Source organism: Tachyglossus aculeatus, chromosome 14, assembly GCF_015852505.1.
Source record: "Tachyglossus aculeatus isolate mTacAcu1 chromosome 14, mTacAcu1.pri, whole genome shotgun sequence".
Taxonomy (NCBI): domain Eukaryota; kingdom Metazoa; phylum Chordata; class Mammalia; order Monotremata; family Tachyglossidae; genus Tachyglossus; species Tachyglossus aculeatus.
This window is the reverse complement of record NC_052079.1, coordinates 45,119,241-45,143,850: the sequence shown is the minus strand read 5'-3', so window position 1 is coordinate 45,143,850 and position 24,610 is coordinate 45,119,241. Positions and strand designations below refer to the sequence as shown.

The window sequence follows — 24,610 nt, the reverse complement described above, 5'->3', positions numbered from 1 at the left end:
ATCAGGGCAAGGCCCAGAAGGCTGTCAATACTGATCCTCTTTTGAAAGGATTTTTTTTTTTTTTTGCATTTGTTAAATGCTTACTTTATGCTGTTCTAAGCGCTGGGGGGATACAAGGTGATCAGGTTGTCCCAAGTGGGGCTCACAGTCTTAATCCCCATTTTACAGATGAGGGAACTGAGGCTCAGAGAAGTTAAGTGACTTGCCCAAGGTCACACAGCAGACATGTGGCGGAGTCGGGATTAGAACCCACAACCTCTCACTCCCAAACCAGGGCTCTTTCCACTGAGCCACGCCGCTTCTCCTAGGTTCAAACAATAAAAGGCAAATCTGCAACAAATACTTTCTGTTTAAAATGCTGTACCCAGTACATCTCTTTTTTATTTATTCTCTGCTAAAACAAGTCCTGATATAGGTCAAGTTTAAACACTACAATTAGAAAGTTTCAGTTATTCCAAGTTTCATAAAAAAAATCATAAGAATGCATTATACTTCAAGGAAATCATAGAAACTTTAACTCTGAAAATTCTTGCATAGTAGCATCTCTACCAAAGAAAGGTTATCAGAGCAAAAAAAAAGGAAGTGAGATACTTTAAATTTCATTTATTTTCTAATACTTACATATTAAACCACTGAGCTTAGTCAAAGTTCCAGGTGCCTCTCTCGAAGCTCAGTAAAAAGGGTTCGAGGCATCTTGTACTACAAGAAAAAAGTTTCTTTATAACTTAAATAAAAAAACCTAGGGTGAACGAACGAAATAATGTTTCAGAAATCTACGCTTTTTCCAGTCATTCCTGATCTTGTTGAAAATCCTTGTAGCTGAACAGCTTTGAAAAATAATCGTCTGTTAGGTCTTCATTCGTTGTACTTTGAGAGCTTTAGTCGGGGGATAATGTTCATAGACTGGAGTTCTTGAAAGAGCAACTTGCAAGCGTAAGGAATTCTCAGAGAAGACACATGGCATGAAGACTTGCAGTAATGACACCTGCAACAGAAAAAAAGACCACCGAAGGTCTGTGTTGGCTCGGAAATAGTGGGAGGGGACTGCACACTAAGAAAGAGAAATCTTCTATATCAGATTCCACCCTCATTCTCCACACCAGTTCATCATCAAGATCCGCCCTTTCCTCTCCATCCATACCGCGACCCTGCTATTCAAGCTCTCATCCTATCCCGTCTGGACTACTGCATCAGCCTTCTCTCTGATCTCCCATCCTCGTGTCTCTCCCCACTTCAATCCATACTTTATGCTGCTGCCCGGATTGTCTTTGTCCAGAAACGCTCTGGGCATGTTACTCCCCTCCTCAAAAATCTCCAGTGGCTACCAATCAATCTGCGCATCAGGCAGAAACTCCTCACCCTGGGCTTCAAGGCTGTCCATCACCTCGCCCCCTCCTACCTCACCTCCCTTCTCTCCTTCTCCAGCACACCCCGCACCCTCCGCTCCTCTGCCACTAATCTCCTCACCGTGCCTCGTTCTCGCCTGTCCCGCCATCGACCCCCGGGCCTGGAATGCCCTCCCTCTGCCCATCCGCCAAGCTAGCTCTCTTCCTCCCTTCAAGGCCCTACTGAGAGCTCACCTCCTCCAGGAGGCCTTCCCAGACTGAGCCCCTTCCTTCCTCTCCCCCTCATCCCCCCTCCATCCCCCCCATCTTACCTCCTTCCCTTCCCCACAGCACCTGCATATATGTATATATGTTTGTACATATTTATTTCTCTATTTACTTATTTTACTTGTACATATCTATTCTATTTATTTTATTTTCTTGGTATGTTTGGTTTTGCTCTCTGTCTCCCCCTTTTAGACTGTGAGCCCACTATTGGGTAGGGACTGTCTCTATATGTTGCCAACTTGTACTTCCCAAGCGCTTAGTACAGTGCTCTGCACACAGTAAGCGCTCAATAAATATGATTGATGATGATGATCATCATCAATGGTATTTACTGAGCGTTTACTGTGTGCAGAGCACTGAACTAAGCATTTGGGAAAATGCACTTGGGAGTTGGTAGACACATTCCCTGACTACATTTTAGCCTTCAGTCTAGAGGCAGTTCTTCTAGTTCTTCTCATTTCACCTCTCAGAATGTAGCAGCATGACTCAGTCACATATTACTCATGTACTGCGGCACAGGGAACTAAGACATGCAGCCTCAAAAAAGTTAGCGTTGTTCCACCTCCCAACACTGATCCATTTCTGCTTCATGCAGCACCTATGGAGTGCTCTGCATGACGTGGAAGGTCAATATCTGCCATGGAGTAACTGGCTCCGTTTTTGGATTTTCTCCCCAGTATGACCACAAACATATGCTTATGACTTCCTCTTAAACTGCTCCGGAAATCCGAAGTTTTTTCCCAATCTGATCTTCTTCCACACTGAAGTGCGTTCCAAATATCCTTAGATACCTGAATATCTACTATCCTCTGCCTCAGCAGTCGGAAGGGAGAGAAGGCCCAGCAAAAAATGCCTAGCGGAAAGAGCATGGGTATCTGAGGACCCGGGTTGGAATCCCAGTCCTACCACTTGCTTGCTGTGTGACCTTGAGCACATCACTTGACTTCCCTGTGCCTCAGTTTCCTCATCTGTAAAATGGGGATTATGTGCCTTTCCTCCCTTCTGAGCCCCCTGTGGGACAGGCGCAGTGTCGAATCTGCCTATACTGTATCTATCCCAGAGCTTAGTACAGTGCTTGGGACACATAGAAAGTGCTTAACAAATAGTGCCTTTATTATTATAATTAGGGTGACATCAATAGGATGATAAAAATAATAATAATGATGATGATGATAAAAATACCGATGTTTAGATGGGAAAAAACCAGATAAACTGCCCATAATAACGGTCAGACCCCAGGGCCTCAGTCGGTGACCAGGGCACTGCCAGACAATGGAGAGGGCTCCTAGGTGCCTGTAGTCCTATGGGATGCAGCTCCCGTGTCCGGTGGGGCTGGTGATTAGCCTTCATTGAGGGATGGGGGGGTCTGAATGATGCCCTGGGATGCCTTCTCTCTTTCTCAGCTTCTGGGGGGTGGGGGGTGGGGGTACTCAGCCCCTTCCTGGGCCTGCCAGAGGAATTCTTTAAGATAGCTCCCCCATGCTAATGGGCTCCCTTCCAGAGACTAAATCAGAGGGCCCTGAAGTGGAGTTGGTTGTAGGCAGAGGCTCCAGGCCTGGAGGATCTCAGCAGTGATAAGGGTGCTGAGGGGGTTACAAGAGTTGCCCCCATCAGAAGCAGAAGGGGCAACAAGAGCTGTGGGAACCTGGAAACTGTGTTGGCAACGTACATTCAATATCCTCTCCCCCTCTCCTCTCCCCCTCGTCCCCCTCTCCATCCCCCCATCTTATCTCCTTCCCTTCCCCACAGCACCTGTATATATGTATATATGGTTGTACATATTTATTACTCTATTTATTTATTTATTTATTTTACTTGTACATTTCTATCCTATTTTATTTTGTTGGTATGTTTGGTTCTGTTCTCTGTCTCCCCCTTTTAGACTGTGAGCCCACTGTTGGGTAGGGACTGTCTCTATGTGTTGCCAATTTGTACTTCCCAAGCATTTAGTACAGTGCTCTGCACATAGTAAGCGCTCAATAAATACGATTGATTGATTGATTGATTGATTCAATATGACACCTGGAGGTGCCCAGGTTCTTCTAGGTCCATGAGCTCTAAATTCCGGACAGCTGCTGAGGAAACAGGGCTTAGCAGGCTGGGGGAGCGTAGCGGCTCCTACAATCTGCATTCGGGAGCAGCTATGGCCCAGACTTGAACAAATAAACACTAAGATTCCCGTGTTTGGTTGCTGCCGGGTTTACTGTGTTCCCAGCACCATGTCCTGGTCAGGAAACCTTTCTAACATTTTTGGACTGGCCTAGAATCCTGAGTTATAAAATACAACCCACCCGCCAAGCTAGCTCTCTTCCTCCCTTCAAGGCCCTACTGAGAGCTCACCTCCTCCAAGAGGCCTTCCCAGACTGAGCCCCTTCCTTCCTCTTCCCCTAGTCCCCTAGTTTATTTTACTTGTACATATCTATTCTATTTACTTTATTTTGTTAGTACGTTTGGTTTTGTTCTCTGTCTCCCCCTTTTAGACTGTGAGCCCACTGTTGGGTAGGGACTGTCTCTATATGTTGCCAACTTGTACTTCCCAAGTGCCTAGTACAGTGCTTTGCACACAGTAAGCGCTCAATAAATACGATTGATGATGATGATGATACAACCAGTCCTGTTACTTGCCTGTTGACACCCCATCTTACCATTCCTTTGGGTGACACATTGTTCTTTAACCTGATCCAAACAAATCTACAGGAAATTTCCCACTGTCTTCTTTTACACACCCAGGTAGTCTCTAATTTCTCAACAGACCCAGCTAACAGGGCTCTTCCATTATTAACAGCATTGAAAAAGCATCTCTTTTTAAAATTACCGTGTTCTCGAGTAATCCCAAACATGGCATGCTCAACCTGAATGCCTACAACCCAAACTGATCTCTCTTGGTGAACTTCATCTGGGTCAATGCGCCATGCTACTGCTTCGAACGGGAAATTAACGGTCAATGAAGTGGCCTCTATTTCTGATATATTTCTTAGATGGGGAATTTCTTTTATCCTCAGTTTTCAATTTGGACCTTCCTTTGTGACTTGTGCCCTTAATGTATTCTGTAGTGCCACATACCACATTGTTGCCGTAAACATTCCCATAGCAATGCCTTACTAATGTGCAAATCACTGACAAAAGACCAGTCTACAGATTCTGGGCTGCTCTAATTACCCAGCTTCCATTGTGTTGCTCATTACTGAGCTGCTTCCTCCAACAAATGGCTCAAGATCCCTTCCATCCAACCCAATCCACGGTAGCAAGTAACCAGTGGAAAAAAATGACAGCATCGTTTGTGCCTCTGAAGACAATTCACACCTATAGGGATAGACTGTCAAAATGGATTCAGAATTTTTTTTCAACTGACCACAAGAGTGCACACAGTTCACTCAAAACTACAGAAACTCTAACTAATGTCCAAGAAGATGCTTGATTTAATTCTGCCCAAAAGGGGTCTCAAACCAAATCTCACCTGAACATACCGGCTAAATCACCGGCTCTGCCTGGGGCCAATTGTACATGGAATAGCGCTATGAACCGGGAACAGAACAAACCCTCAGGTGACCCTACAGCCTGACACATCTTCCCCTGCCTCTGCTGCCCTGGAACCATTTTGAAAAGCACTGAAGGGTAGGAGGTAGGGGGAGGCTTGATACTGAGAATCTGAAAGTCTGGTTCCTCAACTTCCATGGACTGAAGAGAAAACTCACAGTCTCAAGCTACTTTTAATTTCTGTACCGTTCTACGTGCTCCCTTAAAACCTAAAATAACCAGAAAAAACACTACTGAATTCAAAGAAATGCTGCCCGGGAAGCAATTGTTCGGCTCTGTCCTGTACCTCCTTTAGGTCATCTATCTTTAAACAATGTTAAGTCCGAATCTTTTTCATTTTTTTCCCCCTAGTCACCAAGTAGGGACTGTAAAAAATCAAACCTAAAGTCTTCTCCAGCACGGCTCTCAATGAGCATTTCAAAAGATGAATAGACACGCTGGCACAGAAACAAACCATGAAGGGCCCCTCTTCTCATTCTTACACAAAGCAGCTAGGCTTATTCTCAGAATTATATCACCCCCTTCCTGCAATCATCTGAAAAGAATGAGTCATAACAGGCAAGTTTCTTCTTTCACTTAGCCCACCTAAAACTACATTTCCTTACTGCTCCTACAACCTGAAATACACCCAAATCTTAAGACAGCCTGGAGGCAGCCAGTTCAGACCCTCCAGCAGGTGTACCACCTGTAACTTTGCTTCTTTTGCACTGCCGAGGGAAAATAAGTTTGCTCACTTTGGGCTGCGCTACTGCTGAGAACACATTAGTCAGTCAATCGTATTTACTGAGCACATACTGTGTGCAAAGCACTGAACTAAGTGTTTGGGAGAGTACAATATAACAATAAACAGATAAATTCCCTGCTGATAGTGAGCTTAAGTTCTAGAGGGGGAGACAGGCAAAAATATAAATAAACATCAGAAGACTCTAGTGAGGCCTTGTCCCCTGGGGGAAGACTTACTACTACTACTAATAATAATGATGATGGCATTTATTAAGCACTTACTATGTGCAAAGTACTGTTCTAAGTGCTGGGGGGGATACAGGGTGATCAGGTTGTCTCACATTGGGCTTACTAATTAGGAGGAAAGTGCTATTTCAAGAGGGGCCCTAGACCAGGCCTCTCAGGTCTCCTGCAGAATCTCCCCTTTTCTTCCAACTCACAAGACGTTTATCAAGGGCTTCACCGCATCCTTCTCTTCTCTCTGGCTGGCTGTCTATCTTTGGACCTGCTAACTGGCACTCCAGAGGGAAAAAAAAAGCTTGGCTAGGGGAAAAGGACAATACAACTTCAACCTGACCATTTGGCTATTTGTTACTTGCTCTAAGGTTTCAATTACCGCATCAGCCTCCTCGCTGACCTTCCTGCCTCCTGGCTCCCCCCTCACCAATCCATATTTTACTCTGATGCTCACATTATTTTTCTAAAAATGTGCTTAGGTCATGTCTCCCCATAAACCTCCAATGGCTGCCCATCCATCTCCACATCAAACAGACTCCTTACCATAAGTTTTAAAGCACTCGATCAGCTCTCCCGCCCCTACCTTACCTTACTATTCTCCTACTACAACCCCACCCACACACTTTGCTCCTGTTCGCGGTAATACAAATAACAATAATTATGGTATTTGTTAAGTGCTTACTAAGTGCTGGGGTGGATACAAGCAAACCAGGTTGGACATAGTCCCTGTCCCCCATGGGGCTCACAGTTTTAACCCCCATTTTACAGATGAGGTAACTGAGGCCAGGAGAAGTGAAGGAACTTGCCCAAGCCCACTCAGCAGACAAGTGGCAGAGCCGGGATTAGAAACCATGACCTTCCGATTCCCAGACCAGTGCTCTATTCAATATACCATGCAGCTTCCCATCTTCTCGGTCTTACTGCTCACTGACCCCTTGTCCTCATTCTCCCTCTGGTCTAGAACTTACTCCCACTTTGTACCAGCCAGACCACCTCTCTCTCCACCTTCAAAGTCCTACTAAAATCACACCTCCTCCAAAATCCCTTCCCTGACTAGATCCTCATTTCCAGTCATGGCCTAGTGTAAAGAGCCTGGGTGCCAGAAGATCTAGGTTCTAATCCCAGCTCTGCTACTTGTCTGCTGTGTGACCTTAGGCAAGTCACTTCACTTGTCTGAGCCTCAGTTTCCTCATCTGTAAAATGGGGATTAAGACCGTGGGCTCCAGGTGGGACAGGGATTTTGTCCAACCTGATTATCTTATATCTACCCCAGCATTTAGTTGAGTGCTTGACACACTGTAAGCAGTTAACACCGTAATCATTATTATTATTATTATGCTCTTTGGTCTGAATTCCTTAAGCACATGATACTCACCCCACCAGCAGCCTCACTGCACTTTTCTACGGATCCATTTCCCCTCTCTGTAATTAATGTCTTCCCCTGTAGACTGTAAACTCCTTGTGGGCAGGGACCATGTCTACCAACTCTATTGAAACCCCAGATACCTTGGTGGAAGTGGAAACTATTGGCTTAAGCATGATATTTGGATTTTCTAAGATTTCAGTTATCCATGCTCTCCTTGTCCCCATTAGCCAGGTAAATGGAAAGCTGGCTGTACCATAGCCTCGACAACTCTGCAGTCTATAGGAAAGTTAGCCAGGAAAGCCTGAGGGTGAGTAAATCTGCCATCATTACAGGTTTCTTACTGGGTGGGCTCTACTACTATCTCGCCGCCTTGGAGACGGGCAGTGCCAGAACTTGAAACACCACTAACTTGTATTTACATATGGAAATGGTTAATGATAATAACCAATTATATATACCCAAAAGATTCTTGCCCGTGATCTGTGGCTGTCTATATGGTGAACACATTTAAGTTCATATTCCACAGGCACACGTACGGTCAAAACCTTAAAAATAAATCCTTGCTCACTGGCTCAGTTCCAGGAGGCTTTCTGCCATGCAAAATAAGAGTCTGGTACTGGCCATTAAAAAGCAAGTCTGAGGGGAAGCAAAAAACAAAAAAAAAAAGCATTAGAAATTTAAAATAAGTTCACCCAACTTGCCAACGGTGACACTTTTGGGAGATTTATAAGATGGTTTGGGTGGGCAAGGATATGGGTGTCTGTGGTGACTGGGTGAGTGTACCCAGGGATGTGCAAACTTTGTGGGCCATCTAAAATTTGGATGGGGAGAACCATTTTTCCAATCCACTGACCTGACTGTTCATCGCCTGGCCAATAACCTGAGCTTCTTTTAAGGCAGATTCAAAGGCACACAACTGTCCCCTTTAAGATGAAAATACATAAAGTACTTCTTTTACAGTTAGGGCAGGGACCAGAGGGGATATCTATTTTAGAACATAAAACTGCTGAGAACATTTGGATTTATTTTTTACCCGATCAACTTACCAGCCTGAATATCCCAGGAGTCCACACTGTCCACAGACATCTACCTCAAAGGCATCACTTGAAATCATTAGCCTCTCCAGTAAGAGCATGCTGGCTCCGTAACCTATCAGGCAGTCCCGTTCCATTTCTCCAAGGCGTAAACCGCCGTCCCGGGATCGACCTTCAGTGGGTTGCCTTTAAAACAAATTATTTGACAAATGTGATTATTTTCTGCTGGGATCAAGGGCAGATATTTTTGAGTGAAACAGTCCCTAAAGTGGAGGAAAGACTTGAGTAAACAGTGCTAATAATCTCGTGAAGTGGATCAGGATTTTCCCGTTTCACAACGACATCATCCAGGCACAGAAAAAAAAGCACGAAAACTTTAAGAGTTTGCCCTTGGAGACATAAGCGGAGCAGGGAAACAAACCCAGTTCTCTGAGGTTCTCAGTTGAAAGGCTCTAAAGTATGATTCCTGGTGATAGGATTGATTAGTTTTCAGTTACAGGGATTGAAAATTAAGACAATTACATGGTCATAAATTAGCCTTAACTCAGACGAGACTACATAAATATATCAGACAATACATCAGAAGCTGGGAACGAACACCTTACATTTTGGGGTGGGGGAGGAGAGAAGCAGGGAGGACAAAGCACTGTTAGAAGCCACCGGTTTCTCTTAATGCATTTCTGCTCAGATTGGCAGAGACGAGGAAGATTTTCTTATTACAAAAAAAAAAAAGCTAAATATAGAAACCTGCTAAAAGATATCTGAAGTACATTTTCCTAATACCCACTGAACTACGAAATTTGGTAGAAGACTTACACTCTTTATTTAAACACTAGGCAGTTTTTTGAGAGGTAGTTTGGTAAGAAAAACACTAATAAGGAATCTTGAACATAAAGTTCATTAATTATTCTTCTCTCATCAAAAACTAGCATAGCAAGTAATTACTACTGCATTTATCTTGTTCTTAAGTAGCTTTTTGGTTGTCCTTACTCATTTAAATAGAAGCTGAGGGGGAGGAAAAGCTACAAACTCAACAAAATTAGTCTCCTTGCAGATATGGTTACTGACTTCATAATCTCTAGCCTTTTTTTCCCTCCAGCAGTTTTAGGAACACATATGTCTATCATTTCAAAAAACATATGCATTTGCTTCATATCAAAGGGTCAAAGGATTGAGTCACCCACACCTTTCCCACTGTAAAAAAAGCAGCTGTTTCATCCCCCTCCCTCCATCCCACTTCACTGTGTAAAGATTCAATGTAGTTTGCAAGCAAGCTTCAGTGAAGATGTCAGTTTAAGCCAAGGTGTCTATTATTTGAAATTTTGGCACTAAATGGTGTGCAACTGAAAATCTGAGCAACAAAATTATATCTTCCCTTAACATCATACACACACACACACACACACACACACACACACACACACACAATTCCCATATAACAGTATCCTTTATATTCAAAGAAGGCATCATGGGCATTGAAATTCACCTATGGATGAATGAGTGACTGAAAAGGCCAATTCAGTACTACAGTGGACTGTGCTCACATAAAGGCTGTTTCTCTTGTGCTGACTTCTTGTTCTGTAATACCTGATATAGTTTTCACTTTTGCCTCACAGTCCTTCCAAAATTCAGCTCAAAATGGGCTGCTTCTTTTTGGTTTACAGTGTGCCATGATTGTCTAGCTGTGGCAACTCATTCCCAGGCTTCAGCAGGGTACTGCTGCATCCTTAACATTACAGGTAAGGACATAAACCCTTATCTCTGGAAACATGCTCATTTGAAAACCGGTTAAAGGAAAAGGCTACTGGATACTAGGGTGGCCCCAACAGAATCCACTGTGTTTCTTTTCTAGTGCTCCTGAACCTACACTTTGCCATTTTCTTCTCTCACAGAGCTATCTGTGAAATTCAATGTGGCCTCTCACTTTTTTATGGTATTTGTTAAGCGCTTACTATGTGCCAGGCACTGTACTAAGTGCTGGGGTAGATACCAGCTAATTACGTTGGACACAGTCCATGTCCCAGACAGGGCTCACAGTCTTGATCGCCATTTTCCAGATGAGGTAACCGAGGTACATAGAAGTGAAATGACATGCCCTGGGTCACACAGCAGACAAATAGTGGAACCGGGATAAGAACCTGGATTCTCTGACTCCCGAATCCATGCTTTATCCATGCTGTTTCATTCCCAATTAATGTTTTACTCCTTAAGGAGCAAAAGTCCAGTGTTCTGCATACAGTAAGCGCTCAATAAATATGATTGAATGAATGAATGAATATGTATATGTGTTTGTACATATTTATTACTCCATTTATTTTACTTGTACATATTCTATTTATTTTATTTTGTTAATATGTTTTGTTTGGTTTTCTGTCTCCCCCTTCTAGACTGTGAGCCCGCTGTTGGGTAGGTACTGTCTCTATATGTTGCCAACCTGTACTTCCCAAGCACTTAGTACAGTGCTCTACACACAGTAAGCGCTCAATAAATATGATTGAAGGAAGGAAGAAACACAAATGCCTGTAATTAGACAGAACAGCATATTCGGCATGAGGAGTCGGTAAAATGAAAATGTTCTGGTCCCACACTGTCGAGCCCAGTCAGCTTCCGAACGCATGCTTTAACCTCACCTGGTAAGAACTGCTCTGGGACCCCGGGCTCTTGCGTGCATCTTGTCCAACACCATATGTTTGAGTTTCTGATAGTACACTGGACCGAAGTAGATATACGCTTCTAAGGGTTCCCTAAGGAAAAATCAGAGTTTCTGGTTAAGGTGATTTTATCCAAAAAGGGGGGGAAAAATTAGAAAAAACAAACACTTTCCGCAGAAAGCAACACTGGCAGAAGCTGTTTGGAATAACTCAGATGCGGGTGTTCCTCCTGACAGCCTTAAACCGAAGTAGACAAAATCAGGCATGGATGGACTGAAAAGTGGCTAACAAAGCATTGAATTTATTGAGCTCTGACTGTGTGCAGGACTGTACTAAAGGTTTCGGAGGGTTCACTGCAACAGAATTGGTAGACATGTTCTCTGCCCATGAGGAGCTTACAGTCTAGAGAAACAAAGCAGAAAACAGAACACCAGGTCAGTGTGCACACAGAAAGAGCGTGCTCTGCTTGCAAAGTGCAGCAAGCAGGTGCCTGTACCCTATGGCTGCCCTTTTCCTTCCTTCTCTGCAGCCATTTTGGATAGTGGAACTGTTGTTGTCTTATGCCGTCGAGTCGTGTCCGACCCATAGCGACGCCATGGACGCATCTTTCCCAGGACATCCCACCTCCATCTGCAATTGTTCTGGAAGTGTATCCATAGAGTTTTCTTGGTAAAAATATGTAGCCCAACAAAACTCAGCCTAATCAGTTGAAGGTCCCCCCCTCCTTCTCCCACACCCCGCCGCCTTCCACCTGTGTGTCCTTCATGATTTAAGCCTCAGGGTTGGATTGACCCCAAGACTCTGTAAGGTATTTGGCATTTAGTAATAAGCCCCTATCTGTGACCACACACTGTGCTAAACGCTGGGTTAGATTCAGCATCTCCGTATCTCATTTTGACCCATTTGCTGCACTCCAACCCATTTCCAGCTTAGTGGACAGGGGGATGCTCGGCAGGAGAGTGGCAGATGTGCTGAGCAGATAAGAAGCATTTTTGTATCTGCCTGCTAGGCATGACACTGAAACATAAGGTGAATAATCCTAACAAAAAAACACCTCATCCATTCATGTGCTATTAATGTCAGATACACAGAATGTATTCATATAATTAGAAGCTTGGAGTGCCAAAATTGTACACAGTGCTGTATGAAACTGATCTAGAGAAAATCCGACCTCTCATTAACATTGCTTCAAGAGGAAGAGAATGGAGAGCTAGTTCAGTTAAACCCAAACTGGTTTACGTTTGGTCATGGACATAGCCTATCCCGGTGGCAGAACTGGATGGAAAATGTTGACATTTCTCAAACCAGGTAAAAATCAACAGTTTCAGTTGCCTACAAAACTACTAAATATACCAACAGAGAGCAACAGCACCTAGATCCTTCATGCATTTACTGTCTTCACCTTAGGCACATACACACCTGTGGTGTTTTTAAAATGAGCAGGGAAAATAAAATTAGACAAGTAAAAAATCTCTTCTTCAATTAGCATGCAATATTCTCCACCCCCAACAAAACATCCGCATATGCCTGTGTGGACATGGGGAACACGTGTGTGTATGCCCACCGCACATACATACAGTTTGACTGCTTCGTTGTGCCCAGCAATGGGGATGGGTTGTGGGGGGCAGCAAAGAGATATGTGATTGGCTTCATGGAAGCTCCAAGGCTCTCCACGAAATCACCTCACCTTACGTATCTGCTCTCTTCACCTGCTACTCTCCAATCCACCTTCTTTGTTTCTCCTAAACTAGCTTTCTAACTGCCCCTTTCGCCCTTGACTTGCCCACTTGCCCCCGCTTGTTTGTTTCACTCGGCTTGTAACTCCCTCCCTACCCAAGTCCAACAGACTACAGCCCACCACTTACTCAAAGCCCCCGACACCATCATCGCTACTGAGAAACAATTCAAGTGCAGTTCTTATTGCCTCATGAACGTTCTAATCTATCTACCTAAGCATTTTTTCCTATTCCAAAGTACAAAAACTTGTGCAAACAATTCTTACCCGGTGATCCCAGATGTTACATAATCTTTGCCCAAGTAATTATAACCATGGCGAACAAGGTCTTCACAAACGTCCTTAACTTTGCTCCCTCCAAATGCTGTTCCGTAATGAAATTTGCCATCAAGAACTCCAGCCTTTCCAGCCAACAGTTCAATCAGTTTCCCCACCTAAAAAGGAATAGTGAGTTAACCAAGAAAAACAGAAAACAGAGAAATACAAATTTTGCACTGAAAATCCACCGTGGATCTCCCTTTCCCCGTTTTAATAGATTCAAATGCTGAACTCTTCATAGTGCCCTACTCTTGAATAGTCTCCTGATAACTCATTTAATCTTCACAATAATAAAACAGCCTTTACATTCTTTAGTAATGTTTTCAAACCTGGCACAGATTCAGTACTCAGAGTGATTTAGAAGGTTAGACATAAAAGCAACGAATCTGAAAGTGATCCATGCACATCATATAAACAGATTTTACAGTATAATCTTACTGGGAGCCTTAAAATCTTTACCTTTGAAATATGTTGCATTGGTTGGATTCTACAAGATATTTTAGATGAAAACAGTGCGATGTTTACAGTGTCACTTTAAAGTTTGCTGGCTTTCAAATGCAAGCAGGTGTTTCTAATATAGACATTATTTCCAAACAAGGAGTAGTATTATTCTTCTACAGTAAGTTTTCCTCATTTACCTTCTTGCACAGGGCCAGAGATAAAACTCAGGTCACCTGGCTCCTAGTTCTAACCTCACACTAATGGGTCTTTTCCATGCTATCCTAGAGAAAGGGCCTGATTCATTCAGAAAAGTGGTATTCATGAACCTACATGGGTAGTCCACCGAAGCTCTATACGACATTTCCAATGACAGTCAAGAACACCGAGGGTTAGACGGGGAGCTCTGCCATTTAATAGCAATAGTAGAGGTCTAATATAATTTGTGAAGCCTTACTGTGTGCAGAGCACTATACTGAGTGCTAGGAGAGAATACAACAGCTGGGAATTAAACCTGATCCCTGACTCTCAGAGAGCTCTATTATAAGTAAATACTTAATGCTATCACTAGGGCACACCCATTTTTTTTTAAGGACAGTCGGTACACTTAAAAATGTGTCTGTCATTTTCAAAGCAGAGACAGGAAATATGAGATCTAGGACATGGCTTAGACTGGGCTGCCAAGGCAAACAAAAGGGTTGGGCTGCCAGTGACAGACTGTGAAGGAAGAACAGAGGACAAGGGACGGATAAGGAAGAAAAGCAAGCTGAGAGTTGGATACAGTATATACCAAAGGACCAAACACTGTTATTTTTTTAAAACGTAAATCTCTGGGCTCAATGAAAACGGTCCAACAATGTGGCTGTTTTCAGATTTAGAAGTAAGTGGTTGAGGACACCTGCTGTTTTTCTTTGATGACACTAAACAAACCAATTATGCCTCTAAAGGAAAAGGCAAGTCTATTTTCTAATATTTGAGGCAATTCAGCCCAAAAGATCAATATGCAGTTTTGAGAATCATCATGGCCTAATGGAAAGAGCACGGCCTGGGAGTCAGAGGATCTGGGTTCTAGTCCCAGCTCTGTCTCTTGCCTGCTGTGAGACTTTGGGTAAGTCACTTCATTTCTCTGGGCCTCAGTTTCCTCATCTGTTCTTTCTCCCTCTTAGACTGTGAGCCCCATGTGGGACAGGGATTGTGTCTAACCTGACTGTCTTGTATCTCCATAGGGATTATGTCTAACCTGATTGTCTTGTATCTATCCCTGCACTTAATACAGTGCATGGCACAAAACAAAAGCTTAACAATGACTATTATTATTATTATTCACCCATCTAAACCTCTCTGGCCTAGATGAGCACCAAAGAGCTACGCTTGGTTTGGGGGTTTGCTGAGCTAGGGAAGGATTACTGTAGTTTCTAAAAATCATTTTCAAATATATCAGTAATTTCCTTGGCAGTGTTTATTAAAGGAGTAAAGTGATTTTTTTCTGGAGTTTTTCTGGAGTTCTCTTCATGATATTTGGTGTAATGTCTGCAGACCCAAAGTATAAAATTTCCAGCATGACCCTGGGCCTTTGCCCCAGTTGAATAATAATAATAATAGCAACAAAAACAATAGCAACAATAATAATGGCATTTCTTAAGTGCTTACTATATGCCAAGCATTGTACTAAGTGCTGGGTAGATGCATGACAATTAGGTTAGATACAGTCCCTGTTGCATAGGAGGCTCACAGTCTAAGTAGGAGGGAGTTAGGTTTAATCCCCATTTCACAGATAATTAAACCAAGGTCCAGAGAAGTTAAGTGACTTGCCCAAGGTCACACAGAAGGCAAGTGGCAGAGATGGGATTAGAACCCAGGTCCTCTGACTTCAAGGCCTGTGCTCTTTCCACGAGGCCATGCTGCTTCTAAGCCAAACCACCTCACCGGTCCTATTTTAACTGCACTTAGACTGAAGTGTAATTTTCATAAGGAAGAAGCCCTCATCATTGATCAGCTTGACATTGTTCACAGCAACTGTTATGATGTAATCATTATAATAATAGTAATTGTGGTATTTGTTGAGCGCTTACTATGTACCAGACACTATACTAAGCAATGGGACAGACACAAGATCATAAGCTTCCACATGGGGCTCACACTCTGAGTATTCATTCATTCATTCAATCATATTTATGGAGCGCTCACTGTTTGCAGAGCACTGTACTAAGCACTTGGGAAGTACAAGGTGGCAACATATAGAGATGGTCCCTACCCAACAGTGGGCTCACAGTCTAGAAGGGGGAGACAGAGAACAAAACATATTAACAAAATAAAATAAATAGAATAAATATGTACAAATAAATAAATAGATAAATAAATAGATAGATAGATAAATAAATAGTATTATAAATAAATGGAGGAAGAACAGGAATTGAATCCCCAATTTACAGATAGGGTACCTGAGGCCTAGAGAACTGAAGCGACTTGCCCAAGGTCACACAGCAGTTAAGTGGCAAAATAGGTATTAGAACCCAGGTTCTCCAAATCCCAGGCCCGTGCTCTTTCCACTAGGTCACACTGCTTCTCCAGCTTCCCCATATATTAATCTTAAATACGGAGCCAATCAGAAACCAGAAACCTTTCTGGTCTGGAAGGCACATGCCATTATAGATGAACACGGCTGCTCCAAGGTCCCTAGCCATAGCCCCCAGAAGTATTTTGTTAATATGTTTTGTTTTGTTGTCCGTCTCCCCCTTCTAGCCTGTGAGCCTGTTGTTGGGTAGGGACCGTCTCTAGATGTTGCCAACTTGTACTTCCCAAGCGCTTAGTACAGTGCTCTGCACACAGTAAGCGCTCAGTAAATACGATTGAATGAATGAATGAATGAATTTTGCCTTTTCTCCCTGTACTAGGAGTTCTAGCCACTGGCCTGCTGGGTGACTGTGGGCGAGTCGCTTCACATCTGTTCACCTCAATTTCCTCATCTGTAAAGTGGGAATAGAACAGCTGCTCTCCCTACCCCTTAGGTTATGAGCTCTGTCGGAGGCAGGGATGGTTTCTGGTCTGATTATCCTGTAGTGTGTAAGGTCCCAGTCTCTAGCACCAGTGTGTGTCACACAGTAAACAATTAATAAATATCACCCCCATCACCATCATTGTTATTTTTATGGAGAAGGACCCATTATGAGAAGCAGCATGCCTTAGTGGGAGTCTGAAAGAGCTGGGTCCTAATCCCGGCTCTTCTACATGTTTAGTGTGTGACCTTGGGCAAATCATTTCACTCTTCTGGGCCTCAGTTACCTCATCTGTAAAATGGGGATACACTTTCAGCCTTACTGGGGCAGGGACTGTATCCAACCTGATTAGCTTGTATCTATCCCAGTGCTTAGTAAAGTACCTGCACATGGTAAGCGCTTAACAGATACCATAAGAAACAACAAGAACACTACCACCACCACCCAAAAAAGGACACAGAATTCTGAAGTGGAGCCTGTGCCCAGGGACTAAAATACATCCTACTCAAGTGAACCTTTCGTTTGTGTTAAGCGTGCTGACATGATCCAACACAATTTACATACTAATTGTTGACATGAAATACAATGATTCCTACCCAGGGGGCTATGTGTGATCATAAAATATCCTATAAATACTAAGTGAACAGGTGCTTTTTTAAAAAAAGGCTTAGATAGCACTGCTGAATGGACTGACAACTTTGGTCTTGTACAATTTCTGAGGCTCAACAGCTTATCTGCCTTTCATTTTCAAAGAAGCACTTCGTCGAATGTTAAAGCAACTGACCGTCATGCGTGATGGGAAGCCATGAGGGTTCATTATGATATCGGGACAGATTCCGGAATCACAAAATGGCATGTCTTCCTGAGGAACGATCAATCCACACACACCTAGAAGATTAAAAATAGTTCACGCATTAAAGCAAATCAGGATAGGACGCAAATGGGATTTCCCATTGGAATTTTCTATTCTCCAATTCCTACGTCCACACCGGTGCCATTGACCAGGGTCTCTAACAACTGCCCACAAAACAATTCCCATTCATGTTGATAGTCTACCCTATCAAAGCCCGCTCCTCTCATATTGGGTGAAATCTAAAACTGACTTGTTCCTCTATGTGACATCAAACCAACTTGCTCACAAGCCCCAAATTCCCTAGTGCAGGGAAGAGATGGAAAACTGGCAAGTCCCAATTTGCCAATGTTACTGAAAGCTCAAATCTTCACTCATTCATTCATTCATTCAATCAATCATATTTATTTATTCATTCATTCATTCAATTGTATTTATTGAGCGCTTATTGTGTGCAGAGCGCTGTACTAAGCGCTTGGGAAGTACAAGTTGGCAACATATAGAGACAGTCCCTACCCAACAACGGGCTCACAGTCTAGAAGGGGGAGACAGACAACAAAACAAAACATGTGAACAGGTGTCAAGGCATCAGAATAAATAGAAGTAAAGCTAGATGCACATCATTAACAAAATAAAATAGAATAGTAAATATGTACAAGTAAAATAAACAGAGTAATAAATCTGTACAAACATATATACAGGTTGAATGTGTGGGTTAAAGAGATGAGTTAAGGATAATGGCAAGGTTACACCTCCACATGGAACAGAAACTCCTTACCCTGGGCAGTGTAGTGATTAAGTGGCAGCACTTAATCAGTTCACCCCGTCCTATTTCATCTCATTGATCTAATACTACTAATAATAATAATAATTATTATGATATGTGTTAAGCACTTGCACTGCTCTAACCGCTGGCGTAAATACAAGATAATGGGGTTGGATACAGTCCCTGTCCCACATGGGGCTCAGTCTTAATCCCCATTTTACAGATGAGAGAACTGAGGCACAGAGAAGTGACTTGCCCAAGGTCACACAGCACACACGTGGTGGAGCTGGGATTAGAACCCATGACCATCTGACTTCCAGGCCATGCACTACGGCCCAGCCTGCACACTCTGCTCCGCTAGCGCCAATAAGTACCACTGACTGATTTATTGAGCAGGCGCTAGGTCTAAGTGCTTATTCAATCAGTCAAATTTACTGAGTGTTTACTGTTTGCAGAGCACTACACTAGGCACTTGGGAGAGTACGATATAACAGTTGACTGACATTCCCTGCCCACAGACTCGTCCTCTAGACTGCAAGCTCGCTGTGGGCAGGGAATGTGTCCGCTTACTGTGTGCAGAGCACTGTACGAAGCGCTTGGGAAGTACAAATTGGCAACATATAGCGACGATCCCTACCCAGTAACGGGCTCACAGTTTAGAAGGGGGAGATAGACAACAAAACTAAACAAGCAGACAGGTATCAATACCATCAGAATAAATAGAATTATAGCTATATTCACATCATTAATAAAATAAAGTAATAAATATGTACAAATATACACAAGTGCTGTGGGGAGGGGGAGGGGGTAGGGCAGAGGGAGGGAGGGGGACAATGGGGAGAGGAGGAGGAGGAGGAGAGGAAAAGTGGGGGCTCAGTCTGGGAAGGCCTCCTGGAGGAGGTGAGCTCTCAGTAGGGCTTTGAAGGGAGAAAGAGAGCAGGTTTGGCGGATGTGTGGAGGGAGGGCATTCCAGGCCAGAGGTAGGACATGGGCCGGGGGTCGACGGCGGGACAGGTGAGAACGAGGCACAGTGAGATTAGCGGCAGGGGAGTGGAGTGTGTGGGCTGGGCTGTAGAAGGAGAGAAGGGAAGTGAGGTAGGAGGGGGTGAGGTGATGGAGAGCTTTGAAGCCGAGAGTGAGGAGTTTTTGCTTGATTCAAAGGTTCTTCAACCATCTCTCCCCCTTAGCAGCCACTGCTTATATTGTTAAATTTTCTGCCCAATATCCAGCATAGGAGCAAATTTTCCTTGCCTCGAAAATGGAGACTGGACTACTGTTTTATAAGAGTGGGTGACTGATCTACTTTAATAACTATTTGAATTCTTTGATATGCAAACACCTCTAGGTGCACAGTTGCAAGCAATGTGCTGGACTGGTAGTGCAACTTTTGTTGAGATTAAACTGTGGCAAGGCATTATCAATCCATCAGTTGTATTTATTGAGTGCTTACTATGTGCAGAGCACTGTACTAAGCGCTTGGGAGGGTACGATACAATAAAATTAGCAGGCACATTCCCTGTCCATGATGAGTTTACAGTCTAGGAGGGAGACATTAATACGAATAAATACGTAATTTATAATATACAATTGAAGGTGGAGAAAATGATGGTCTAATGCATATGGAGGGAGTTCCAGGATAGGGAGAGTATGTGGGAAAGGCGTCGGAGGCGAGATAAACGAGAAGGGGCACAGTGGGCAAGGTGGCACCCAAGGAGCAGAGTGTGTGGGCTGGGCTGTAGTAGGAGATTAGTGAGGTGAGGTAGGGTGGGGTGAGCTGATTGACTGCTTTAAAGCCAATGTTAAGGAATTCTGTTTGATGCAGAGGTGGATGGGCAGCCACTGGGGGTTCGAGAGGAGTGGGGAGACATGAACTGAATTTTTTTGTTGATAAAAGATTTGTGCAGCTGAGTGAGGTATGGATTGGAATGGGGAGAGACAGGAGACCAGGAAGTCGGCAAGGAGGAAGATGCAGAAGTAAAGGCAGAATAGGATAAGAGCTTGGATCAGCATGGTAGCAGTTTGGATGAAGAGGAAAGGGTGGATTTTAGCAATGATGTGAAGGTAGAACCAACAGGATTTGATGACAGAGCGAATGCGTGGGTAGAATGAGAAAGATGAGTTGAGAACAACGCGATGGTTATGGGCTTGTGAGGTAGGGAGGGTAGTGATGTTGTTTAAAGTGACGGGACAGACGGGGGGAGGGCAGCGTCGGGTGGAAAGATAAGGGGAAGTAGCATGGCCTAGTGGATAGAACATGAGCCTAGGATCAGAAAAACTAAGGTCCTAGTGCAGGCTACACCACTTTTCTGGTGTGTGATCTTGGGCAAGTCACTTCACTTCTCTGTGCCTAAGTTACCTCATCTGTAAAATGAGGATTAAGACTGTGAGCCTCATGTGGGACACTGCACATCTGATTACCTGTATCTACCCCAGGACTTACAGAACACTGCCTGGCATATACTAAATGCTTCACAAATACCATTAAAGGAAAAAAAATGAGGAATTCAATTTTGGACATGTTTAACTTGAGGTGTAGGCGGGATATCCAAGTAGATATGTCTTGAAGGCAGGAGGAAATGCAATATTACAGGGAAGGAGAGAGGTCAGGGCTGGAGATGTAGATTTGGAAATCATCTGCGTAGGGATGGTAAGTGAAGCCATGGGAGTGAATGAGTTCTCCAAGGGGGTGGGTGTCGAGGGAGAATAGAAGGGGACCTAGAACTGATCCTTGACGGACCTTTACTGTCAGAGGGTAGGAGGTAGAGGAGGAGCTGGAAAAAGAGACTGGGAAGGAGCTGTCAGAGAGACTGGAGGAGAACCAAGAGAGGACAGTGTCAGTGAATCCAAGGTTGGTTAAGATCTCAAAAAGAAAGAGGTGGTCTGCAGTGTCAAAGGCAGCCGAGAACTCTAGGAGGATTAGGATGGAGTGGAGGTCGTCAGATTTGGCAAGAAGGAGGTCATCAGTTACCTCAGAGAGGGCTGTTTCTGTGGAGTGAAGGGGGCAGAAGCCAGATTGGAGGGAGATGGGGCAACAACTGGAGGGGGCTGTGGGGTCAAGGGAGGGGTTTTTTTTTTCGGATAGGGAATATACAGGCATGTTTGAAAGCAGTAGGGAAAAAATCGTTTGACGGTGAACAGTTGAAGATGGCAATCAAGGAGGGAAGAAGGGGGTGTATTTTAAAAAAGGGATGAAGGGATGGCGTCAGAAGCACAGATGGAGGAGGTAGATTTAGAGAGGAGGAGAAAGATTTCATCTTGAGTTCGAATTATTTTCATGTGAAATTACATTAGGAAGTATGTTACTGATTTAAATTGTAAGGCCTAACAAGGAAATTAGTACCGGCATGATTTCCAGCACTCTGCACATGTTTTACCAGAAGAAACATGGGATAGTGAAGATCAATGAGAAAGCCAAGCATAAAACAGCTAAATCTTACACCTTCCAATCAATCATATTTATTGAGCGCTTACTGTGTGCAGAGCACTGTACTAAGCACTTAGACCAATTCCCACTGTTCTGGCTTGCAATTCAATGTACCAAACTTCTTGCTACCATTATCAATGCCTGATAAAATCAGAATAATATTAACCATAAGAGCAATCTTTATCTTTCGGGTTTCAGCCCTTCTGAAAACACCAGTTAGGATGAGAACTATTGTTTAAATTACTGACATAGGTTTAACCTGATGAAAGGCAATTCTTTTTCACTGGTGGGATACCTATTGATACTTAGTAACATTTTTACCCACCCACAAAAAAAAAATGCTAAATGAATACATTTCAGTACCCCTAATTTTTCGCTTTTAAATATCAATTTACATGTATTGTTATAAAATTCATTCTTTTGACTTGTTCTCCATCATGCTAATAGATTTATAAAATAATTTTGAATCATGGCTTGTGCTCCAAATCCTATTTTCAAAAGAGATGAAATTTGAATAAAACCATCATTACACTGCTTAATATCTTTTGATTTGTAGAAGGCATTGACCCATAACAGGGAAGTTTGGAAAATGTAATTAAGTACAGAAAGCAGGGGAGTGTGGGTCTGTGATTCACTTATGCTTGGGTTTCAAATCAATACTTACTGTGTGTACATATGCTACATATATTTAAATATATGCACATTTAAGTCCTCCTAGACTTTGAAAGGTAATAATCAGCTTTACTTTCAGGTCTGCTAAGATTTAAACCACCCAAATGATTGGGTACACACTCCTCCTTTAATTTGTTCCAAAAAAATTCTAAACCCTAACCTTGTGTTCCTGTCAAATCCTGTTCATTAAACATTAGAAATACTGGGAAGACTAGTATGACAAGACATCGCATTTTTAGTTTAGGTGCTCTGATGCCGATACACTGCACACAGAAAGTTCAAAACTGCGGTCACCAAGAAGGCTGCCCCTAAGTCTCCTATTAGTGAGTATTTATTTTTGACTTGGTGGGGGTGGTGAGAGTGAGGATGAAGCTACATTACTAAATAGGAAATAAAAAACAACCCAAACCTCAAACTTGCAGCCCACTGACCAGTTCATTCGGTGTGTGTGTGGGGGGGGGGGGAGGACATTGGCGACTTCTCAGGAGGCAGCAGCTTGTCCACTCTCTAACAAGAAAAGGTAGAGGCGGGGGGTTTGGGGGGGGAGAAGGTGCAAGGGTAACTAACCCAGTAAATAATGGGGGAGGGATGGAGAAGAAAGGGAACTGATTGATTGCCTTTTGATATAAACTCTCCCCCAACAATTTAACCAAAATTTGGTTTAACTCCATTGCCACGATGAATCTTAATCCCCCTGGACCCCCAAATTCTCTCTGAGATATGCTTGTTGACCTCTGCTTAAAATGTTTTATGCTCCCTTTTCTTGGGTCCTTTAGGCACTGGCCTTGACAAAAAATATAGTTTGGGGTTTTTCATTCCCTTCGAGGAAAGTTCCGGCTTGCATCTGGATCAAGGGCACCTGTAAGCCAAAAATTAAATCTTCGCTAACCTAAAATTACTTTAAGCTCTGAAAACCCTTTTATATGCCAAGATGGTTCCCATAGCGGACAGCCCTGTGTTGTTTGTTTTGTGTGAAAGTGAATGATAAAAGATCCATGAAATCGACACAGAAAGGCAGAACGGCAGAAAGAACGGAGGGCTCTCCATCATAGCGGCTTCTACCCTCTGCTGACTTCGTATGACAATGGAATCTACACATCCAACTGCAGATCTAACACAGCTGTGCATTTCATTAGATGAAGAGCACTAGTGACACAAGTAAATAATTAACTTATTCTGGTCCGCTGACTGTGCTTATGAGACCAGTCATAGCTGACAGATTTTAATACAAGTTAACACAAAGAGGGCATAATGAGCTTAGAAGTTAAAACACAATATTTAGACAGAATGTGAATGATCTCAAACTTCCTAACCACCTCGAAAGTTTGGATTTCAATAATAAACTTCCAATCTTAATTCCATATTTTAAATGTTTAAAATGTGAGGTTCTCTGATTATAATTGAAAATACATTTTCCTTTTTCCTATAAACTTTATAGCCAGTATTTCCTTATCGGCAAGGGCACTAAAGTCCTCTCAATAAAATATTTACACTCCTTACATTTATGGTCATTTGTAAAAACTGTAATGACCATGTGAAAATGTAAATAATATTCAAAGTATGAAAAATATTCTGAAATCTTAAAGGGAGGGAGAACCACATGTAAATTATATCTAACAGAAAATGTAGGGAAAAGAACACACTCCTATTTTAAGTGTTTGCCCAGCATTCTGGATTTTAAAATAAAATTTCTTGCTTGCACTGATCTTTCAACACCATTGTTTGCAGCCCAACCACATGGTAATGAAAGTACATTGGTTTAATAAACAAAAATTAATTAGAAAATGAGCTCTAAATACAGATTTTAAAATGAAAACAGGTAACAGGAAAAACACACCTAGTTTTTTAAAGTTTTTTTTTAAAGTGTTTTTGCCTAGATTTCAGATTTGTTAAAACACAGAATCTAAGGCATTAAATAAACTAATTCCAACTGCCAGACCACATCTGGAAAAATGAAGAACACTAAATTTATCCTACACAATTTGATCCACATCCCCCAGAAACAGGGCAATCTCAGGGTAATTTAGAATATCCATTTGGATTTGCCTTAAAATTCAGCAAACTATTATTCTTTATGAAATGAACCCTATTTAATATGATGAATCATTTGATCTTCCTAGAAAACATTTTCCAATGTAAAATTCAGTTTACTCTCTCAGGACCCCTCCAACATATACCATTCTCCATTGCAGGTTGCCCTCCAGTTAAGAGTTTCAAACTGTTACACAGTTAGGTTAGACTTGATTTCAA

At 42.8% G+C, this 24,610-nt stretch overlaps 1 protein-coding gene across 1 annotated transcript in view; it reads right to left on the bottom strand.

Annotated features, from left to right (window-relative positions):
* Positions 1-588: 588 nt before the first annotated feature.
* POLR3B (RNA polymerase III subunit B) overlaps positions 589-24,610 on the bottom strand; it is a 101,289-nt gene continuing 77,267 nt past the window's right edge. Inside the window, exons 24-28 of the mRNA XM_038756724.1 lie at positions 17,433-17,536; positions 13,164-13,330; positions 11,141-11,254; positions 8,523-8,696; positions 589-985 (exon numbers count right to left, since the gene is read on the bottom strand). Of these exons, the coding sequence (XP_038612652.1) occupies positions 856-985; positions 8,523-8,696; positions 11,141-11,254; positions 13,164-13,330; positions 17,433-17,536 (689 nt within the window). The 3' untranslated portion in view covers positions 589-855. The remainder of the gene's footprint in view (positions 986-8,522; positions 8,697-11,140; positions 11,255-13,163; positions 13,331-17,432; positions 17,537-24,610) is intronic.